Consider the following 24588-nt stretch of genomic DNA (forward strand, 5'->3'; position numbering starts at 1 on the left):
TAGGCTATCAACTTCCACAACAAGGGATGGAAGTCTGTTCCACCAACCAACTACCTGCTGGCTAAAGGCAAATTTCCGCACATATATTCTACATCTGTCTTTCCTCAATCTGAATTTATGCTCTCTCAGGTGATTATTCTGAGCAATAGGAAGCATCCCATCGACATTGAGCATGCTCAAACCATTCGAGGCTTTATATACCTCTATCAGATCACCTCGCCGGTGCCTGGTCTCCAGACACTGTAATTTGCAAAACTTAAGCTCTTTCTTCGTAAGAGCACCCCTTTGTTCCATTCACTAATCTTGTTGCCCTTCTCTGTATTCGTTCCAGCAGCTCTACATCCTTCTTGAAATGAAGCCTCCAGACCTGTATATAGTACTCAAGGTGTGGCCTGACCAGTGCCTTATACAAGGGAATAATCACCTCCTTATCCCTGCTAGAAAAATTCCTGTATATCATTGACAAGACACCATGAACTACTCTTGCAGCCCGTCTGCACTGCTCAGAGAACTTCATATCTGCCTGCACAATTACCCCCAGGTCCTTTTCATTCTCTACCACTGTCAGTGTAGTACCACAGAGTGATACGTTGCTCTGGGGTTGCTGTTTCCCATATGTAGTACTTTGGTAACATACATATATATGTATGTTACTACTCTGTGATTGTATTGGCTAGCTACGCTCGTGGTTTGAAATGCAATATTTATGAATGTTTAACTTTAAATTTTTTCAATTAATGTTCTTATTTTCGATTTTGTTGATACTTGAAAAAAAAAAAAAAAACTCGTAAAGCGGGAACTACCTGTACTTTCGAAAATATATTAGCAAACAAGAGGGTATAGAAACGTAATTTTACGCTTGCATCATTGCTGAAATGAATTCGAAGTTCAGTCGTAAGATTATGTTTAGTGTCACAGAGAAGTTACTACTCTGTCTTAGTGCGTAGTCACAGATGTTAGTACTTTGTGAACGTAGTTAAGAGAGCGAAGCATGTGTACAATATGAGAATACTACAATATGCCAAATTATCCTTTTGTTATTGTGATATTAATTGATTTTATCTGAAACGTGTTGCAACTTATATAAACATCTCTAAATGCCGGAAGTAAAGTTAGTGAAAATTGAAAGACGGGTGAATGCAAAATGTCGAGGAAAGCCTATCGTTCTGGTTAGAGAACAGTACCTTCGAAATGATATCAGATGTCACAGTCCGTTCTGTAGTGAGTGTTTACATGCCCAGAAAGCCGGTATGTAAATGACAGACCCTAATATATTTTATTTGTGAATTTAATCGTCGTGTAACAGTAAAAAAAAAAAAAAAAAAAAATCATTGCTTTGATGATGGGGGGGGGGGGGAGGTGTATAGTTTTTGTTCCTACCTAGGACCGCGCCTGTATCCAGCGATTCAGACTATCGAATTTTTGTGCAAATGAGGTGGCGAGATCAGATGCCCAGATTCGGACCCATTATGATTATTATTAGCCATATGTTGCAAGGAAGCCTGAGGCTTATGTTAAACCGGCCAAAAAAAAAAAAAAAATTCTGAGTTAAACAGACAGAGAGAGAGAGAGAAGTAGAAAAGAATCACCAAGAAAGAGAAGAATGATAATATCCAGCAAAGGACTCTGGGTGTGCTAAGCCCATACCAACCAGACACAGAAGTATTATGAGGAGGTATACGTCCACATCAGAGATATATTTTTTGAAATAATTACTATCATTTCAATAATCGATGCTTTCTTGAATTAGCATTAGTAGAAGCATATGATGCAAGAAAGCAAGCTTATGCAGCATCAGCCAAAAAAAAACCCAAAAAAATGCTCCCATTTCACCCCTCCGTTAATTCCAAATACCTGTCCAGCTCAGCCTTAAATTTATTTAGGCTATCAACTTCCACAACAAAAGATGGAAGTCTGTTCCACCAACCAACTATCTGCTGGCTAAACGCAAACTTCCGCACATCTATCCTACAACTTTCTTTCCTCAATTTGAATTTATGCCCTCTCAGGTAATTATTCTCAGGAAGAGGAAGAATCCCATCAGCATTGAGCATGCTCAAACCATTCAAGGCTTTATACACCTTAATCAGATCACCTCGCAGGTGCCTAGTATCCAGACACTGTTAATTTGCAAAACTTAAGCCTTTCTTCGTAAGAGCAACCCTTTATTCCATTCACTAATCTTTTTGCCCTTCTCTGTATTTGTTCCAACAGCTCTACATCCTTCTTAAGTTGTAGTTTTCAATAATTAGTTGCACATTATTGAAAAGATTTAGATATGTATATTATAGTAGCGAATTCCAGATGATGGCCTTCTCCGGTACTTTGAGGATGTACTCATATACAGAGCCTGCTTAAGATGTTTGGTCTTTTATTAGACCCCACCCAGTTCTCTAAACATGTCTTGTGTATCAAGTTTTTATAGGTTGTTTATGGTGGTTGCTGTTTAGCTGAGTTATAAAAACATCACTGGTATATAGTATTATGTTATTTAGAGAGGGGGATATAATGAAATTCTGGAAAAATTAAAATACTTTTATTTCTCCTTTTCAATGTTAGGACCTGCCCTATCAGCCCTATTATGTCATCTGGTTCGTGGGCGATGATGAGGTCTAGAATATTCTTTTCACTAGTACTTTCCCTGACATGTTGATACAAATAGCAATCATCTAGTTGATTTAAAAATTTTGGCCCCCATGTACGAGTTTCCTTCCCATTTGCTCCAGGCGCATTATAGGCAAATTAAAATCACCCATAATAAGACATTGATGCTTACTTGCCCATTCCATTTGCATGTAATGGCCCTCATCATAATTTTCACACTCACCTGTCCTGTAAATTACTCCCGCTTTCATTATACCTTTTCTTCCATCTATCTCACACCATGCAGATTCTATACTAGCATGCGAAACGTCTGAATCTGGGAAAGCTTTTTTTGCACTCAGGCTGTTTTTGATAAGAAGCATGACCCCACCACCCCATCTGTCTTCCCTATCCTTCTTAAATACATTATATGTGTACTGAAACTCATCATCCTCTTAACTTCGTGTGCCTTTGCATTTCCGTAAGCCCTATTATATCAGCATTTCTTGTCCTAACCGGCAGTTCGAATTCACTCATTTTATTGATGACATTTCTGACATTACTGTATAAACAATTAAGACAGTGTTCTTGTATAGTTAACTACCCTTAAAATTATTTAAGCTCGCTTCCCAGGCATTAGCTACCCACTCATTTGAAATGTTTCTGCCCTCAGAACATATTGCTAATATGTTCTGTTTCGGTAACAAACAAGAACTCTTGAGGTATGTGCAAGCATTATTTTGAACAATATTATCAGATAAATGCATATCTATATTTCCCTTATGCCCCCAAACTAGCAGTTTCCCTGAACCTTTAAGGTATCCTCAATAAAACTGGCAAAAACTCTTGCACCACCTTTGTTTTAATGTATCCCATTTCTACAAAACAGATTCCTTCTACCTACAAGTGCGGCCTAAGCTGTTAGAAATTTCCCCCAAAAGCCTTGCAGAGTTCTTTAAGTCTTGAGTTAATCCACAAGGCTTTCAGCATATAATCCCTCCTATCGTGCCTGGGCAGAATTGCAGACGTAGACATTGTGAACTAATTTGTGGCATTTCTTCAGCATGGTCCTATATTTGTCTAACAAATTGTCAGATCATGTATGCATAATGTGATTAGTCCCCACATGAATAATAAAATTCTCTTTACCCCCCCCCCCCCCCCCCCTTATAATCTGATAGTCTGTTGGTGACATCATTAATAGTTGCTCCCGGCAGACATACTTTGGTATGTCCACATATCCATATTACAAAAATATATCCTGTTTCCCTGACATTGGAGTCTCCTAATAGAATTAAGTCCTTTTGAACCAAAGTAGTTTGCACTTGGTTATTCTGTTCTGTGGTCTGAATCGGGAGTGCATCACTTGGTAGATTACTAGAGTTTTGAGTCCCTGATAAGCTCCCAGTTATATTATTTTTGAGGGCAAGCACCCATTTTTTTCAGTGACACAAATTGTTCTAGAAATGCACCAAATTTTAACATAAGATTGGTACACTTCTTACAATGGTTCACTCACCTGGAAATTGCCATCAGCTATTTCTGTGTCAGTCATGGTACCCTCTGATGAAGTGTTCAATGCAGATCTTGTAACAACCATTATAAAATTTACTAAATATTAATAAAAGAAACTGTCAAAAAATTACATTTATAATATAAAAAAATCAAACTATTAGAGGAAAAAAACTTATCAAAATAAACTTTTCAATATACTAAATAACCTCCGAAATTCTGCTCTACTCCACTAATCCTGCTCTAAATCCCCTTTTATGTATACTTCTTTGCTATCATTATGAAGAGCTTAATGAGGCATGTCTGCTCGCCACGAATGGCAACAGTAGAGAGAGAGAGAGAGTCTCGACTGTTGGCATTCGTTAGATTCAGAATCCAACTGCGCAAAGTATGGCAATAAAGTTCCCAGTTTGGTGATGTTGTGGTCATGTTTGATGAGTAGTTTGAAAACAAACTGAAGTGGTATGTTGTACATCAGACTTTCTCCAAAAGATGGTGGCACAGAGATTGTCCATTAGGCTGACGGGTTGCAAGTAACAACCAGTTTCATTAGTGGTATTAACATTGTGTCACGATTTTGCAGTGGAGCAACAAATGAATATCAGATTTTGTTTAAACTGGGAAAATCTACAACAGAAATGTATAAAATTTTAAAAACTTTATAGTGACGAAACGGTAAGTCATACCAGTGCGTTTGAATGGTGTAAGCAGTTCAAAGGTAGACACGAAGATGTTCGTGATGACCCAAGAAGTTGGTGTCTGTCAACTTCTTGAAATGATAAGAGTTGCAAAAGTCTGGGAAATTGTGCGAAGAGATTGTGGTTTGACTCAGAATGACAGCTGATGATTGAATATGAATTTTGCATGAAGATTTAGGGAAAAGGAAGGTCTGTTCAAAATTTGTGCTGCTCAGCCTTGTGGATGAGCAGAAGCAACAAAGAGTGTCATCATGCATAGAATTCATCCAGGCTTGTGAAGACAATCCTAATTTTGTAGACTGTATTGTCATTAGTGGAAATTAGTGTTGGGTGTTTCATTACGATGCAGAGGTTAAACATCAGAGCATGCTTCAAAATCATCACCAAGGCCCAAAAGGTTTTGTTTACAGACGTACAGGACAGGATGATGCTGATATTTAAACAAACAGGGTGTAGTTCATAAGGAATTTTTACCTGAAGGGGAGCAAGTCAATGCTGTAGTCTATGTGCTGGGGTTTCAAAGACTATTGAAGTTAATTTCCCAGGTGAGACCATAATTTCGAGGGAAAGGCAGCTGGTTCTTGTTACACAACAATGCCCCTGCCCATTCCACACTTGTTGTGGAGACATTTCTGATGAAACACAGCATTGTACAGATCAATCATTCACTGTACTCTCCCAATCTAGTGCCATTGGACCTCTTCCTCTTTCCCAAGGTAAAAACTGCCCCCAAAGGAGAGAGATTTACGATGTCGAGGACAGAAAGAAAAATGTAACTAACTGCCAAACTGAGCATCATTGCTTTGGACACCTTTGCTGATCCCATCGTCATTTTCAATATTTACCAACGATATTGATGAAGTATATCAGGCTTAATGTCTAAATTTGCAGATGATAAAGGTTGGCAGGGTGGTTAACAATTAACAACAGTCATCAGGGTGAGCTATTGCAATAAGATCTAGGAAAATTGGGTCGATGGGTTGAGATATGGCAATTGAAGTTTAACATTGACAAATGCAAGGTATTGAACATGGTTAGCAGTGATACCAGATTAACATACCAACTGTGAGGTGCTGTTCTCATCGTAGTAGACCTGGGATAATTGTGCAGTCATGAAGTTCTCTGTGCAGTCCAGATAGACTGCTAGGAAAACTCATGGGGTTTTGTTTCTGATATACAGAAACTTTTATAGCAGGGATAAGGAGGTGATTATCCCTTTGTATAAGGCCATGGTTAGGCTGCATGTTGAGTACTTTATACAGGTCTGTAAGTGTCACTTTAGGAAGGATGTAGATCTACTGGAATGGCAACCACATTGGTGAAGGGAATAAAAGGGCGCTTTTACTTAGAAAGGCTTCAGTTCTGCAAATTGCAGCGTCTCGAGACCAGGCACCTGCGGGGAGATCTGATTGAGGTTTAAAGCCTTTGAATGGATTGCATTGAAAATGTTAATGGCATTCTTTCACTTGCTGAGACTGCACTCATGAGGGAAAAATAAATTTAAGTTGAGGAAGGATGGTTGCAAGATAGATGTGCAGAAGTTTGTCTTCAGCCAGTGGGTGGTTGATTTTTCCATTTGTTGTTGTGGAAGTGGATGGGTTGAATGAATTCAAGGGAGATCTAGACAAATTTTTGGAGGGTGTAAATGGGTGAACTGTGTTTTTTTTTTGGCCAATGCTATATAAGCTTGCTTTCTTGCATTGTTTGCTATTGCTACTATTACTATTAGAATGGTGTAATAAGTGCATTCAGTCAAGTGGCGATTACTTTTTAATAAAAAAAAAACCAAAAAAAAAACCATTTTTTCTAGATCCTTCACTTTGTGTTTTCTTTATTGCACCAGCCCGTGAACTTTATTGCCACACCTAGTATATGCTGAAGAACAACTGGTGGAGGTGGTATACTGGTCTTACAGTGGAAGTAATATTCTTGAGTTATAATAATACTCTTCCTGTTCTTGTTATAACCTACTACAATTATAGAACAAATAATGGATCCATTAATGTCATATTGATGTTTCCTTCACACTATGTTAATGGAAAATGTTTTGGCTTTCTTTTTAGCATATTTCCACAGTCTCAAACGCTCCGCACATATATAGCACACGTTATGGGAACCCAACATTTATTTTGGGTTCCCATAACGTGTTGTTATATCCTTAACAAATGATGTTATATCCTTCTTTTGTTTCACCACAACCTGGTTACTGCAAATGTAACAAAGTATATTTGGATTGTTTACATAATAGTGCCAATAGCTGGCACTATTAAAGACACAATATGAAACTCATGTTAGAAGCAGATACCAGTTAGCATGACAGCATCAGAAAACAACTGAATGTGCAGAAGAAACACTTTGCAGGTTTACGTGGTGCCTCCGTAGCAAGGTGGGCAAGAGCAGCAGTGCGTAGCACATGCTTCTTGATTAGACCGGGGTTTGAGCCCGTGACCACCAAATACGGAGGATGCGGAAAGGTCAGGGAATGACCACCACATATCCCCGGAGCAATATGGCCTTAGTTGCTAATGCTCCTAAAAAAAAACCAAATAACAGGTTTACGTAGCTACCCGGCATGCAGGTCTTAGCATGTTTAAACATATCTGGGAGCATCTGTACCTGTTAGCCACAAAGGAGTAGTTTGTTTGTTATTTGGTTTTTAGGAGCATTAGCAACTACGGCCATATTGCTCCTGGAATATGCGGTGGTCATTCCCTGACCTTTCCGCATCCTCCATATTTGGTGGTGACTGGCTCGAACCCCGGTCTAATCAAGAAGCATGTGCTATGCACTGCTGCTCCTTCCCACCTGGCTACGGAGGCACCCACAAAGGAGTAGTACACATATTTTGTATACATGCTATATAAGCTTACTTTCTTGTATCATATGTGTCCTACTAATGGTAATGGTAACATTGAATGTGCATCTAAGAAAACAGTTCTTACTGCTTGTAAAAAAAAAAAATACATGATAGGTAAAAATAGTTTGGGTTTTTAGAATTAACTCTAACAGTAAATCCAGAAACACCATGAATTTTGTAAATATCAAAATCTATGCAGCCCAATGTAATCAATGAGTAATGAACTCGAAGGTAAATTACAAACTTTTTTGAACTGCATCAGTGCTTCTGTACATTTTTGAAAATGAAATTAATAAGAATGAAACTTTATATATATATAATTACAGCAGTATGTAAGATATGTATTTAAGATAAAGAATTTTGATCTAAAATTTGGATAATTTTAGATCATTTCGACATAGCTAAACTAGCAGATAACAAACAGAAACAGATAGCCTTTGCCAATTATTGATTGAATGTATTGAATAGTGCTAGACCTCATAAATATACCATTTAATGTATCCTAATTTCAGTAATTTGCCTCATCATTTTATTTTATTTCACTTGTATTTATTTTATTTTATTATTAATTATTTGTTTATTTATAGGGTATAACACATTAAACCGACTCAAGTTATCTAAGTCTCTTGACCTCATGGCTCACTGGTATATACTTTTATACTGAATACTGAAATCTGATTCTAAAATCTTCCTTATTGGCCTAAAGGCTAACTCTGAATGCTTTTATTATGTTTAATACACTCTTATTCTATTAATTTGGCCTTAGGGATCTATGGGATAGTTTTTATTGTACATTATTGTACTTTAAACACTGTCCAAATTCTTTATCTTAAATATGTATCTTACATACTGTTGTAATTATTTTTCAGACTGATGTAATGTTTAATCAATAATTTGATGGCATTAATCTGATCTAGGACTGTTCTACTTTTCCTGCAATTCCATTCAAACATTTTCCCATTTACTTTTTATTATTTGCCTTATATATATTTAGACTTATTACAGAGAAGTCTAAATATATAATTCAGTAGAGTTTTTGTTCAATACCAAATTATCACTACTCTGGTATTTTATTTAGACAAGAAATTTATATCTAAATTAAATAAATAATATTTAGGGTAGTCAATAACTATTCTCACCTAGAAATATTTGAGTTAGGTATTTGGCGTTACGTATATATATATACTACTAAGTTTCATAAGTTAATGTATATTTGTTTTTTTTAGATCCATCAGTTACTGAACTAAAGCCATGAATATAGTGAGATGTGGTGTACTGGAGAAGGTTGGTCTGATCCTTTATAAAATTTCTTCATTTGTTATGCAAAGAAGCAAACGAAATCCACAAGATGATAAAAGCTGTGTATGGGGTGTATTGCCTATGGTATGCTACATCTGTGATGCCAATCCGGCAGTGGTCAATTCAGCGACAAAAATTATAATAAAAACATTTCTGTTAAATTTATTTCATGAATAATCAATATTTTCTTGTTATTACAATTGCAGAGGATGATTCTTTTCATTCTCTACAAAATGACCATATATGTAGTAGCTTAGGAAATGCAGCAAATGTTATACTCCAAAAAGTAAATACAGCCACACGGCTGTATTTACTTTTTGGAGTATATATATATATATATATATATATATATATATATAACATCTTGCAGACACAGCCATGGAAAACTCAGCACAAATAAGGGAAAAAGCCATTGAAGATGTTCCTGTTGCAGTGCAAGGTGTTCTTCCAAATAGTAGTGTTATGCGCATAAACATACTGAGGAGGAGAAACAAAACTTTTAGAGCACCGGCCAATCCAGAATCTCGCGACACAATAATTATACTTCTGGAATATTCCCGTTATGAGTACAGGCCGACAAATTTTTATTGTTTTCATCTAGCAGATTCAGGAAGAGGATGTGAATACTCATTATGAAAGAAACAAAATAAATTTTTTTATTTGTTCACACATAATTTAGCAAGTACTACATTTCAGTTTTTACTTCAGGACCATGTGATTTTAAAGTTTGAATAGAGGTGAATTAATTTAATTAGTCTGCTATTTGCCATCTTTGTAGATAATGCATGGTATTTAATTTTAGGTTCAAGACATTTTCTGTTACCTGAAGGATCAACTCATTATGTTATACCCTGTTTTGATATAATGCAGCACTATCTAGAAATTTTGGAAATACCTGAAATAAGTGGCATTGTTTTCTTACAGAGTATTGTTACTAAAGTAAGTGAAAAATTTTAGGAAGCTTTTAAAAGGTTTTCATATTACTATTATATTATTTCATGAACATAAACAATTAACAGTACTGAAGAGAGTAATAAAATGAATTCATTTTTTAAATATCAATATTGTTATATATTTGACATTGCAGTTTTCTTTTATATAGTAATCTTAAATTATGCAGGTCAACATTGAATAGTATTTACTATATTATATATTACTTTTTATTATATTATATTATATTATTTTATTATATTATATTTATTTATTATATTTTCTGGAACTCACTGGCTTTTTAAAGTTATGAAGAGAAGAGATTTTATATTGAATCTAGCTGAAGAACCCAGAAAAGAATATATAGATTCACAGAAAGCAGCAGCTCAAACCAGTAACAATAGCAGGCCATGGCATAATATAAATATTTATTATATTATATTATACTATATTATATTTACTATATTATATAAGTTAATTTATATAAGTCCATTATATAAGGACTATTTTTCCCAGTTCCAAATTTCCTAGCCATGCTGGTTCAAGGGGATGTCCAGGTTTCATAGTTGTTTTTGCAGAATATGTTTATTGGATTATTTTAATTTTTAGGTATATTTTTTTATGCAATCTGAAAATTATTTAAGTTTAAATGTTTTAGCTAAGCTGGTCTTGCTAAAATATCTAGATTTATAAATTTATAGGTCTGTTTATTTTAATTTTTTCACAGTACCATATATTGACGTTTGAAGCACTAAAAAATAATTTAAAATTTTAAGGTTGACTTATATGCAAAATCCTAATCTTGAATTAACACTAGAGCAAAAATACCTGAAACCGGTGTGCATAAAACAGACATTTAAGTTGTTTTCAACATTTTATTGTAAGCACTGATATAAAGTTACTGGCAACAGTACATAGTGTTGTGCTTATGGTAATATACATAAAAGTAACATTTCTGATAGCAAAAATTTGAAGATAAAACTTTTTTGTGTAGGAAATAAACTGAAGTTTAAAAATTAATTTGCACAGTTTAAACAAATGACAGTTTTTCAACTGTTCCTGTACACATACATACTTTTTACATACAGTGCACATTTCTATAGTTTTGTCTTGTATCATCTAATTTGGCATTGATGCATTTTGAGAGGTTTGCTATGGCCTGCTATTGTTACTGGTTTTAGCTGCTGCTTTCTGTGAATCTATATATTCTTTTCTGGGTTCTTCAGCTAGATTCAATATAAAATATCTCTTCTCTTCATAACTTTAAAAAGCCAGTGAGTTCCGGAATAACTGTCCTTGCAGTGTTTCAGATTTTTAAATGCATATCAGATTTGCCTGTTTAGGTGATACTATATTATTTTAAGAGTTAACAACTTGAGTGGAACTGAGATAATGGTATTTGTCCTTAAGTTGGATACAACAACAAGCTGTGACAACAAGCACGGGCTCAAACCTAGTTCTTGCATTCTATATTATTTTGTGGGAGCAGAGTTTCCTGTGATCGTGTACCTAATAAGTAATCTGCCTCGGATCTGTCAGATTTTTTTTTTTTTTTGTGTTAAAGTATCTTCTGCAGTCCTATTGTCATATTGCATAAGGTTAAAGCAGCTTTTTGTTTTATTTTTGAATTTTTAACTCTTTGAATGGGCCAGCTGCAGAGAAATATTGGGTAGTCTCAGCAGGCATGTGTGTCTTTCATCAGTGCCTTCTAAAATTATTCTCGAAATTCGATTTGTAGTGTTAAAATATGAATTCATTTCAGTTTTATAGGTAATCCATAAAGAAATTGATTGACATTTATCACTTACATTCTATTTACCTCTATAGCAAGTGGATACAATGGGTAAGTTTTTAATCCCAAACCTAAGTTGTCTGTGAATACGTTTTGTTAATTTTTAAATATTTTCATTAACATCAAAGCACTCTACATACGAAATATTGTGTTCATAATGGCAATAGTTATTAAAAAAAACTTTGTAAATTTAGTAGTTTTGCATTTTATTGATACACTTAGTAACAAACTTGGTTTGCTCTGTGCTATATACAAACCTTAGCTATGCCCTACTTATACAATAAAAACTGTTAAAATCTTAAATATATCAGTGCACATGCCTGGTTTCTGAACTTTTTAATTTAAGAAAATCGAGTGTTTCTCTTAGAAAAAATTGCTTGTATGCAGCAGTTGAATAATCAATCTTTTTTTTATCCCTATATCTACAGTCTCCAGTTTCATTCCAAGAGTCCCTAATATTCAATAAAAGCACCATAATTAACCAGTATATTAAAAAACAGGAATAATACCCGATTATCAAAATATATGAGGTGTGACAATAAAGTTCCAATCGTACACAGTGCAGTCATGCTTGATGAGTTTGAAAATAAATGGAAGTGGTATGTTGTATTTCAAACTTCCTCCAACAGGTGGTAGTATAGAGATTGTACAGTAGGCTGACATTATTATTATTAGCCATATGGTGCAAGGAAGCATGAGGCTTGTGCTGCACCAGCCAAAAAAACATTTTCTGAATTACCCCGAGAAGGAGAGAGAAGTAGAAGGGAATCACCAAGAAAAAGAATGATGATGATATCCAGCTCAAGACCCTGGGTGTGCCAAGCCCTTATTCACCAGGTGTCAGTCCCTGGGGTTAATCCAATTAACAAACAGTTTCATTAGTAGCATTAACATTGTGTCACGATTTTTAAGTGCAGCAACGAATGAATATCAAATTTTGCTTTAAATTGGGAAAATCTCAACAGAAACGTGTGAAAGTTTAAAAACTGTTTTTGATGATGAAACATTCATTTGTGTAGTGTGTTTAAATGGTGTGAGTGGTTCAAAGATGGATGTGAAGATGTTTGTGATTACCCAAGAAGTGGGTGTCCATCAACATCAGGAAATGAAAACAGTTGCAAAAGAATTGTGGTAAGAGATTGTCATTTGACCTTCAGAATGATGGTGGATGAGTTGGATATGAATAAGGAGACAAATTCTGCTTAAAGAGTTAGAGAAAAGTAAGGTCTGCAAAAATTTCTGCTGCACAGCCTCACAGATGAGAAAAAGCAGCAAAGAATGTCATTGTGTTAAGACTTCATCCAGACTTGTCAAGACAATCCTAATTTCCTTGACTGTATTGTCACTGGAGATGAATCTGGAATTACTGCTACTCATATGCAGTACTTTGTACTTGTCAGTGTTAAACTTCAACTGTCATTTCTCAGCCCATCTGCCTAATTTTTTTAGATCTTGTTGAAGTAGGTTACCGTGATTACTGTCATTAACTGCCCTGCCAACCTTTGTATCATCTGTAAATTTAGACATTAAATCTGATATACTTTCATAAATACCACTAATAAATATAGAAAGCCACAATGGGCCTAGCACTGAACCCTGGGGGACTCCACTAATATTAGTCCATGAAGAGCAATGTCCATAACAACCACTCTGTCTTCTCCCACTCAACTGTCTCTTTATCTAGAGGAGTAACTTTCCCTTAATGGCACATTGCTCCAGTTTGTATAGTATTCTTTTATGTTCAAGAGTATCAAATGCTTTCCTGAAATCCAAGTATATGATATCAAAATAATTTTATCCAATTATATATCCAGTCAGATTGGTCACACAAGGTCGCTCCATAACAAATCCATGCTGTGATTGCACTATAAGTGCATTCCTGTCTAGATAATCCTGCATCACTTCTCTAACCAAAGATTCCATTATTTTTTCCTGAACAGAAGATAAGCTAACATGTCTGTAATTACTCATGTCATACTTTAGTATTAATATTAGTAGTGGCAAATGATGCAAGAAAGAAAGCTTATAAAGCATCAGCCAAAAAAAAAAAAAGATAAATAAACAATACTACACACTTCACCCATCCACACCCACTAAGAATTTGTCTAGTTCTTCTTTGAATGTATTCAAACCACCCACTTCTACAACAGCAGATGGAAGATTGTTCCAACAATCAACCTCCCATTGACTAAAGGGAAGCTTCACGTCCTTCCTCATCTTGAATTTATGCCCCCATATGTGTGTAGTCTCAGAAAGAGGAAGACTGGCAATAACATTTAGCTTACTCAATCCACTCAAGGCCTTAAACACGTCGGTGAGATCTCCTAGCAGGTGTCTACACTCCATATGGTGCATTTTCCAGAACTGAAGCCTTGTAATGAGCACTCTTTCATGCCCTTAACTAATCTGGCTGCCCTTCTGTGCACCCATTCCAGCAGGTCTACATCCTTCATAAAGTGAGGCCTCCAGACCTGTATGCAGTACTCAAGATGCAGCCTAACCATGGCCTTGTACAATGGGATAATCCCCTCCTTATCCCTGGTAGCAAAGTTTCTGTATATTTTTGACAAAATCTCATGAATTGTCATGGCAGCTTGTCTGCACTGCTCAGAGAATTTCATATCTGTCTGCATAATTACCCCCAGGGCTTTTTCATTTTCCACTTTCTTGAGTGGCACACAGTTGGTACGTTAATCTGGGAATACTGCTACCCACGTGTAGTACCTTTCATTTGTTACTGTAAAAGTTCAATTGCCATTTCTCAGCCTATCTGCCTAATTTTTTTAGATCTTGTTGGAGTAAGTTACCCTGATTGCTGTCATTAACTACCCTGTCAATCTTTGTATCATCTGTAAATTTAAACATTAAACCTGATATGCCTTCATCACTATCATTAATAAATATTGAAAACAACAATAGATCCAGTACTGAAATCTGTGGGGGGGGGGGAACTCCACTAATAACATTAATCCATAAAGAGCTTTAATCCCCCCCCCCCCCAATTGGGGATATATTTTCACATCTCCAGTCCATAGGTACCTCTCCTGAATCCAAAGATTTATAATTATGGTTAAGGGTTTGCTCACCTGCTTTACTTATTTAATTTATATGTCCTTAATATAATTGGATAGATCCCATCCATCAAGCACCTTTTTAATATTAAGCTTCAACTATTGCTCTTCCATTTCCCTCTCAGTTACCACAAAATCATTTAACTCCCTGTTAGATTCTGATGAACTCCTGGAATTCCCCTCAATAAAGAACTCCTCCTGCGTGAATGTAGACGAAAAATGCCTATTCGGTTTGTCATCAACAGTTAAACCACTGTCATCAAGTGGACTAGTTTGACTCAATCTCTTCTTCCTTAACCTGCTAGCATAGTTTCGTATATTGTTTACAGAACCCCATGAGCTGTCATGGCAACCTGTCTGCACTGTTCTGGGAATTTTATATCTGACTGCACAATTACCCCAGATCTTTTTTATTTTCTTGTTCTCTGATTATAGTCCTCACCTGCGAATGTAAATGCAAAATATCTATTCAATTTGTCAGCAACCTGAGCAGGGTCTTTAACAGTTAACCCATTGATATCAAGTGGTCCAATGTGATTTCATCCTTTTCTTCTGTTACTATAAGCAAAGAAGTCGTTACTGCTATTCTTTGAAGTCTCATATCCTATGCCAGAGGCTTCTAGTAATGTGTTAGCTCGCCTAACCTCTTTTGTGACTTGATTGCAGGACTAATTTATAAATACCATAGGCTTCTGTATCACTTGATTATTTATATGCTTCCCATGAATTTTTCTTCTCTACCACATGTATTGTCAATTCATCTGACATCCATTTAGGTCTAAGCATTGAACAGTATTTCTTAGTTGGTATGAAAAGGCTAGTAGCTTCTATGGTTACTTCCCTGAATGCTTCCCATTTAGAATTTGCTCTTGGTATTATCATCAGTTTGTCCCACTGCATAGAATTTATAAACTGTCTGAAGCCTTTCTCTTTGACAGTAGTTTTGTGTTTATTTACTGCACTGTGATTAGTGCCACCCAGTGGGTCTTTTATCTGCAGATTCTGAATGCTTGAAGAATCGCTGCTGATAATCATATCAAGAGTATTGCTTTCCCTTGGTGCTTCTAACATGCTGCTGTACAAAAAGGTAATTCTATAGTATGAATCAGAGCTGTAATACTCAATACGTTCTACGTTGAAAAATAATAAGAGGAGTTTACTTCAATATAGTACGTAGAACACTTCAAAAGAGAAGATAAAATACAAATTATTTGCTTCACTTCTCACATAAGGTAACTATCCCGTTTACCATTGAAGTGTTCTGTGTACTATATTGAGGTAAACTCCTCTTATTATTTTACAAAAAAGGTCATTCTATAAATCTACAAAAGTCATGCTAATGTGTGAGTGACCAACCCACAAATTGTAGTCAGCATCTGGAAAATTAAAATCCCCCATTATAAGACATTCTTATTTATTGGCCCACTCTATTTCTCTGTGTAGCTGTTTGGTATACTCATTGAAGTCATTTGGCCTGTAGCACGCTCCTACTTTCATTTTTGTTTTCCCAGTTCTTATGTCGCATCAAACTGACTGAACATTGCACTAGTCATCCATGTTGACTGGATGAACTGTGTTAGATTTAATATGCTTTTTAACTAAGAGCATCCCTCCCCACCCCTCCTGTCCTGTTTGTCCTTCCTGTATTTATTGTATCCTGAAATTCAAATTCAGCATTGCTTATGTCTGGGTGACACCTTGTGTGTTTGGTTTCCCTGCAATGTCTGAATTTGATGACTTAATCAGTTCTTCTAATTCATTGAATTTATATACAATACTCCAAGCATTAGTGCACACACAAGTATAGATGCCCATGTTCTTACTCTTAGTTACCCTAACATAACCCATGTATATGTTTATTCCATGATGATCCACAGCAGGGCTGAAAATCACCAACACCTTGCTTTCCAGGCAGTTGCATGTTTCAGTATAAGCAGTGTAAGGATCACATTTCATTCTGTTACTCAACCATTAATTGTTAACCCACTAGTTAATCTATTAGTCTGTATATCTCCCTCCATGCTATTAATTTTCTGACCCACCTATCTTTGCATCAGTAGCATCAGCAAATATTCTTGCACCCCTTCTGTGTAAATGTATCTCATCCCTGTAAAAACAGTCTCTCCTGTTAACAAGCACACACCACGCTGTAAAAAATTCTACCTCATGAGCATTGCACATTCTCTCCAGTGCTGAATTGATTGATAGGGCTCTTATCATGTACTCTGTTCTATTGTGTCTGTACAGAATTGCAGATGCTTTCAAATTCAACTCTAGCGGGTGACTTTTTTTCTAACATTGCCATGTATTTGTTAAGTAGCTCCTCAGGTCTCCTGTTTTTAATATCATTAATGCCAATGTGTACAGTAGTATCATCCTTTGTTCCCTTAAAAAGATATTATCTGCTCTACAACTTTATATATATTTTTTCCTTGGCAGACATACCCTGCTCCTGTTCTACCTATCCTCCATGCACAATATATATCCCATTTCCCTGACAATAGAGTCACCGGCAATAACTATCTCTTGGCAACCAGTGTATTCTGCTTTGGGGATTGCCACTGTGTTGCCTCATGCACAAATGTGAGCTCTGGCATCGAGTTTGCAACTGAGAGCTTGATGGGCTCCCAGTTTAATTTCTTTGAGGGAATCCACCATACTCTTTAAGCTCTCATAAATGCCCATCAGAATGCTGAGTTGGTGCCTGATTTCTTTCTACTAATAATTAATTTCTACTAATTTTAAATCCAAAGTTATAAGAGACAATTTTAAATCAATAAAGTTCCACATAGCAGATCCCATGAAAGCTTCTGGTCCAGATGGCCTAATCAGCAGCTGTTTCCATTGAGCAGTTTCCACTGCTCAGCCCACGTGTGTAATTTTTTTAAGGTCTTGTTGCAGTAGTACACCCTGATTCCTGTCATTAACCACTCTGTCAACCTTCACATCAGTTGCAAACAGATTTGGACAATAAGCTTGATATGCATTCATCAGTATCGTTAATAAATATTGAAAAGAATAAGGGATTCAGCACTGAACCCTGAGGGTCTGCTCTAATAACATTATTCCAAGAAAAGTAGCACTGATTTATAATCACCCTCTGTCTTCTGCCACTCAACCATCCCTTTATCCATAGCAGTAACTTACCACTAATGCCATGTAGCTGTAATGTATATGGAAGTGTTACATGTGGAATATCATCCCTAACTTAGCTTTATTGAAATCTAAGTATGAGATATCAAAATCATTTTTTGCATCCAGTTCTTAATTTCTGTGTCATAGTAGTTAATCAGATTGTTCAGGCAAGGTTTCTACTTAACAAATCCATGATCTGATTTCATACAATTCATTCCTGTTCATATGATCCTGCAATATTTCTTTAACCACTCTTTTCATTATTTTCTCTGAAACAGAAGTTAAGCTTATGGCTTTGTGATTACTCACTTTACCTTTTGGTTTCTCCCCCCCACCTCTATTCATGAATAGAAGAGCGACTTTTTGCATCTTTACTCTTTGAGTGCTTTTGCTGAATCCAATAATGCTTTTATAATTATTTCCAAAGGCTTGCTTATCTCTTTTGCTGCTTCTTTTAATATAACTGGATAGATTTCATCAGTCTCAGGCACTCTGCTTTTAGCTTCACCAATTTCTCTTTGACTTTCTTCTCGGTTATCAAAAAATCATTTAGCTCTCAGTTGTAACTTGTTATACTGGTATTCCCAACCCTGAAAACTTCTTCAGGCATAAATGTAGATGTAAAATAGTTATTCCCTTTTCAGTAATCATTACAGGATCATGAATAGTTATGTCTTTCATATCTAGTGGTAGCTTGAATAAAAACTGATAATATTGTGGTTTGAGGTCAGGGTGGAAGGTGCAAGAGCAAAATTCGCCTATTTCATCTTATTAGACTCACTAACTCAGCATAAGAATTATATTCTATAATGTTAGAAACTGCACTTTTGTTAGCTAGAGTATATTAAGTTGACAGTTCTTTGTTAGCTAGAGTATATTAAGTTGACAGTATATTAAGTTGACAGTCCTTTAGAAGGAGTGACTATAACAGAGAAGGCATCGTCAGTATATGAGTAGAAATTTAAGTTTTGTCTAGAAGAAAGGATACAGTATAGTAAAGAACAACAAGGCTGACAGTGCTCCACCTCCTTGTGGAAGCACAGACTGACTGGTTTCACAACAGTGGATGAGTTTGTGAAAAACACCAATCACTTCTCTGTAAGTAATTTTTCAGAGGGTTAGAGAGGAAGAAGTATGTTTAACAGAAAGGAAACTTGTACATTGTCAAGCACAGTAGAAAAACAATGGTTTTGCTTTTCTGCAATGCCTTTTATACTGTTGAAACCAGATGGATTAAACAAGTGGAAGGTGAGAGATACCATATTGAATTTCTTGAAACCTGGGTGAAAAGATATGACTTGATAGATATGACTTTGCAGGCAAATTTTGTCCAGTATTTTAAGCATTAGTGAACTGATTGAGTTGGGATGGAAGTCAGTCAAGTTGGTGAGGTTAGACCATTTTTCAGATAGGTTACACATAGTAGCATTTCACAAGTCCAGGGACAAAAGTTTTGTTTAGAGAAAGATTGTAAAGTTCGAATAAGAAATGGTGGGGAATTTTTAATGTAACAAGTGATGATCATCTGGACTTTTCATCAACTTTTACTACTGGTGGTCAGATGAGAGTGTTTACTGCCTATTGTTGGAATGGCTGAGAATAGCCTTTTTAATAAAGAGGCAAAAGACACAAAAAAAACCTTTCTTTGTGTTGTGACAGCAGGAGACAACATTGAAACAGAAAGGTATTTCAAGGAGCATAAATCTCATTGTTAGGAGTAAACCAAATTTCTTCGATGGTTAAGAAATCATAAGTTTTAGTAATAGTAATGGCCATATACTGCAAGGAAGCAACAGGCTTTTGCTGCACTTGCAAAAAAAAAAAAAAAAGAGAAGAAAAAATACAAATTATTGGCTTCACTTCTCATATAAGGTAACTATCCCGTTTACCATTGAATTTATTCAAGCTGTCAGCATTAACTACCTGTGAAGGTAACCTGTTCCAACAATCGACTTGCTGGCTAAAAGAAAACTTCCTGCAATCTAGTCTAAACCTCTTTCCCTTTAATTTGAATTTATGCCCTTGAGTTCTGGAATTCTCAATTACGGTGAAAATTCCACCTTCATTCATTGTACTAACCCCTCTCAGAGCCTTATAAATCTCAGTCAGGTTACCTCTGAGGTGCTTGGTTACCAGGATCTGTAGCCCACATACGGTCACCTTTTGCCAATCTCACCATGCAAGTTGCTTGTCTTTGGGCCCTCTCAAGAAGCTCAATATGTGGTCTTACAATTGCCTTTTACAGTGGGACTATGATCTCCATATCTCTACAGGATAATGTTCAGTAAGTCATCGATTGATAGGATATCATTGGCTTTCCTGGCCGCCTGCACAGAAAACTTCATATCTGCCTGTATTATAACTCCCAGATCCCTTTTTTCCTCTGTTGTTTTTAATTCAACCTTGCCAAGCATATAATTTATTTTGGGGTTGATATTCCCTAAGTGTAAGACCTTGCATTTAGCCGCATTAAAACATAGCTGCCTCTTTTCTGACCATTCTTGCAGCCTGTTCAAGTCATCCTAAGGACTGATGCACGGTACTAATCATTAACTACTCTACCAATCTTTTTGTTGTCTGCAAATTTTGACATCAAGGTTTCTGTCCCATTGTAGATGTCTTTTATGAAAATCAGAAACAACAGTGGTCCAAGAACTAACCCCTGGGGAACCCCACTTCTGATTTACACCAAACTGAAGAATATCCATTAATCACAACCCTTTGCCTTCTGCTCTGCAGCCACCCAGAAATCCATCTTAGAATTTTTCCAGTAATCCCAACATGTTCCAGCTTATACATTAATCTCTCGTGAGGGACAGAGTCAAATGCCTTGCTAAAATCCAAATAAACTTTGTCGAAATTGTTTCCTACATCCAGCTCATTAGTAACTTTGTCAAATAGCTTACTAAGTTAGTTAAACATGATTTTCCCCATAACAAAACCATGTTGTGTGTTATTCAGAATGCCATATCTAAATGGCCTTGGATTGCACTCTTAATCATTGTTTCTATGATTTTTCCCTACCACTGAAGTCAGACTAACTGGTCTGTAGTTACCAACTTTGTTCTTGTGTATTGGTGATACATTGGCACTTCTCCAGTACAAAGGAATCTCTCTCTGAGTCCAAAGATGCCCTCATAATTAACTTCAAATGGTTGGTTCAGTACACTCCCTGCCAGCCTCTCTCAGAATTACTGGGTGTATGCCATCAACTCCAAGAGCCTTACTTGCCTTTATGCTCAAAAGCTTTTCTAATAAACAGTCATCTGTAATTTTGAAATCGCTAATTTCATATGATTCGACCTCACTTACACAGCCTCTTCTCAGCAGGGCGCCTCCGTAGCCAGGTGGGCAGGAGCAGTGCGTAGCTGCTGGTATGGAGGATGCGAAAAGGTCGCATCCTCCATACCAGCAGCTAATATGGAGGATGCGAAAAGGTCAGGGAATGACCACTGCATATCCCCAGAGCAATATGGCCTTAGTTGCTAATGCGTCTAAAAACCAAATAACAATCTTGTCAGCAGGAAGGGCCTTTCTTCGGTAAAGACAGATACCTATTCAATTCATCCACAACATCAACTGCGTTATCTGAGACTTTCCCCACATCCAGTGTACAAGGTCCAATCTGGTTTGTTTTTATTCTTCCTTGTATTCACATACATGAAAAATTCCTTGTGCCCATTCTTTGCTCTCTTAGCCAGTGCTTTCTCATATGCAGCCTTGGCCTCTCTAACCTTACCTATGATTCTATTACAAATCAACTTGTAGCTGTCATAGGCTTCAGTACTACTCATTGCTCTTTAACTGTCCCATGCTATTTTTTTCTGCTCTATTTGACTGGCCAGCTCTGCATTCTGCAATTTTTGCTTTAAAGGTATTACATAATTCTGCTGACGAGGCAGATTCAGATTCAGCAGATTCTGCAGAGTCTGCTGACGAGGCTACTAGAGACAGTCGTGTTCAAAGCCGCTAAGTGGATTTTTCTTATTTATTGTTTTGAAATTATTGTTTTTCTAAAACTTTTGATTTAAATTTAGTAGTATAACATTATTTTGTGATTTTCTGATTAATTTGGTGTATTTATTCTTTACTCGGCCTTGTAATTGCATAAAAGTATCGGTAAGGGTTTCCACGTGTTTCAACTCCGCTACCGTTCGTAAATTTCCCGCCATTGTGATACGATAGCGTTAGTTGAACTTCGTTAGCAGTTAAATTGTACGTTTAAATAAATACATATGATGACTTAGATTACAAACGTAATATAATTAATTATATTTAACATAATTAATAACATAACATAATTAATTAATAAATTAATAGAATCATGACTCAGAGCAGCAAAGCAAAAGGCTCAAGCTAATGGAAGTGCTGTGGCTCAGAGCAGAACTGAGGGGGGCAGTTGTCCTCTGACTCACAGCCTTATAAAATGCACTGTTTGCTTGATGTTTGCAGAACAATCGGGTACGGGACATGATACTGCCAAGGGGGATGTCTTTGTGTGTGCGCGATGCAAGGAGTGTATCGATATCAGGCAACAACTCGGCGTTCTTGTGGGCCTATATGAGAGCTTGAAGGACAGGGTGGATGCCCTCGAAGAAACTAAATTGAGGGGCCCATCAAGCTCTCAGCTGCCCACATCAACGCCAGAGCTTGCACTTGGGCATCGCGTAACACAGAGGCAACCCCCAAGGCAGAATGCGCTGGTCCCGAAGGAACTAGTAGTTGTTGGTGACTCTATTGTCAGGGAAATGGGGAACATGCTTTGTAAAAAAGATAGGTGGAACAGGACCAGGGTATGTCTGCCAGGGGCAAAGGTTGATGACGTTGTAGAGCGAATATCATCTTTTAAGGGCACAAAAGGTAATATAGTTGTACACGTTGGCACTAATAATATTAAGAGTAGGAGACCGGCAGAATTACTTAACAAGTACAGGTCACTGCTGAACAAAAGCTGAGAATTAGGGTTGAATTTGAAAGTGTCTGCAATTCTGCCCAGACACGATAGGAGGGAGTATATGATGAGAGCCTTGTCGGTCAATTCGGCCCTGGAAAGATTGTGCAAGGCTCAAGGGGTAGAATTTTTTTCAGCCTGGACTGTACTTGTTAACAGGAGAGATTGCTTCTGCAGGGATGGGATACACTTAAATAGAAAGGGTGCAAGAATATTTGCTGATGCTATCGAGGCAGTGTTAGGTGGGTCGGAAAACTGCTAGCTTGGGGGGAGACAAAGACCAATAGATTGACAGTAGCCACTGGTAGAGGTGAAAGAGATTCTTGCACTGCTTCTATTAGAATTAGCAGAAGCCTGAAAAACAAGATGCATGGTATTTCAGAGACTGCTGGGAGCCATTGCGGTACAAGTAAACACATGGGTTGTGTTAGGGTAGCTAAGAATAGAAACAGCTGCAGGTATACTTGTGTGTACACCAATGCTAGGAGTTTAGTAAATAAATTTGATGAATTTGAGGTATTGCTCAAAACATCAAAGGCAGATATTGTTGGGATATCAGAGACGTGGTGTCACACAGATATAAGAGATGCAGAACTGCAATTTGGGGAGTACAACGTCTACAGAAAGGATAGACAGGATAGGAAGGGGGGAGGGGTTATGCTATTAGTTAAGAAACACATAAAAACCAAGGAAGTGAAGCCAGTTGACATCGCTGGACAGTGCAGTGTTGAGTCAGTTTGGTGTGACCTAAGCATTGGGAGATCAAAATTGAGAGTAGGAGTGTGCTATAGGCCTAATGACTCTGATGAGTATAATAAGGAACTGTACAGGGAAATAGAGTGGGCCAGTAAATCAGAGAGTCTTATAATGGGAGATTTTAATTTCCCAGATATTGACTGGAATTTGGGGGCTGGTTACTCACGCACTAGCAGGGCTTTTGTGGATTTATTGGATGATTGTTTTCTACATCAGCATGTTCGGGAGGCAACTAGAGGGAGTAATACTCTTGATTTGATTATCAGCAGTGATTCTTCATGCATTAAGAATCTGCAGATAAATGAACCACTAGGTGGCAGTGATCACAGTGTGCTGAAGTGGGATTTACTCAAAGAGGTAACTACCATTAGGGGTAAAGGGAAGGGTTATTGCTTCCGTAAAGGCGACTACGATGGACTGAGACAGTATTTAAATTCTATACAGTGGGACCAAATGATGATGTTACCAACAGCAAATTCAAAATGGGAAGCATTCAAAGAACTTATCTTGGAAGCTACTAGGCTTTACATACCAACTAAGAAATATTGTTCAAGGTTTAGGCCAAAATGGATGTCAGATGAACTAATGAGGCATATGGCAGAGAAGAAAAATGCATGGGATACTTACAAATTAATACATGACAGAGAAGCCTATGATAGATACAAGTTGATATGCAACCAAGTTACAAAGGAGGTTAGGCAGGCGAAGGCAGATTACGAGAAATCCTTGGCAAGGGATGCAAAGAAAAACAGCAAAGAGTTCTTTACTTATGTAAACTCTAGAAGGAAGGGGATGAATCAGATTGGTCCACTTGATATTGATGGGTCAACTGTTGATGATCCTGCTCAGGTAGATAACAAACTAAATGAATATTTTGCATCGACATTCACACATGAGGAGTTATTCAACAAGGGGAATGCCAGAGGTGTATTCAACTCTAACAGTAAGCTAGAGAATCTTGAAATAACTGGGAATAAAGTGGAGGAGAAACTGTTGAAGATAAA

General features: G+C 36.8%; 1 protein-coding gene across 1 annotated transcript in view; it reads left to right on the forward strand.

Moving 5' to 3' along the window:
* Window positions 1–924: 924 nt before the first annotated feature.
* The window catches only part of LOC150089365 (DIS3-like exonuclease 1), a 280186-nt gene continuing 256522 nt past the window's right edge, over window positions 925–24588 (forward strand). The window contains exons 1-2 of the mRNA XM_090389957.1: window positions 925–1248; window positions 9752–9888. Coding sequence (XP_090246083.1) covers window positions 1098–1248; window positions 9752–9888 — 288 coding nt within the window. The 5' untranslated portion in view covers window positions 925–1097. The remainder of the gene's footprint in view (window positions 1249–9751; window positions 9889–24588) is intronic.

Source organism: Mastigoproctus giganteus, chromosome 2, assembly GCF_048544385.1.
Source record: "Mastigoproctus giganteus isolate SK-2022 chromosome 2, ASM4854438v1, whole genome shotgun sequence".
NCBI classification, from domain to species: Eukaryota; Metazoa; Arthropoda; class Arachnida; order Uropygi; family Thelyphonidae; genus Mastigoproctus; species Mastigoproctus giganteus.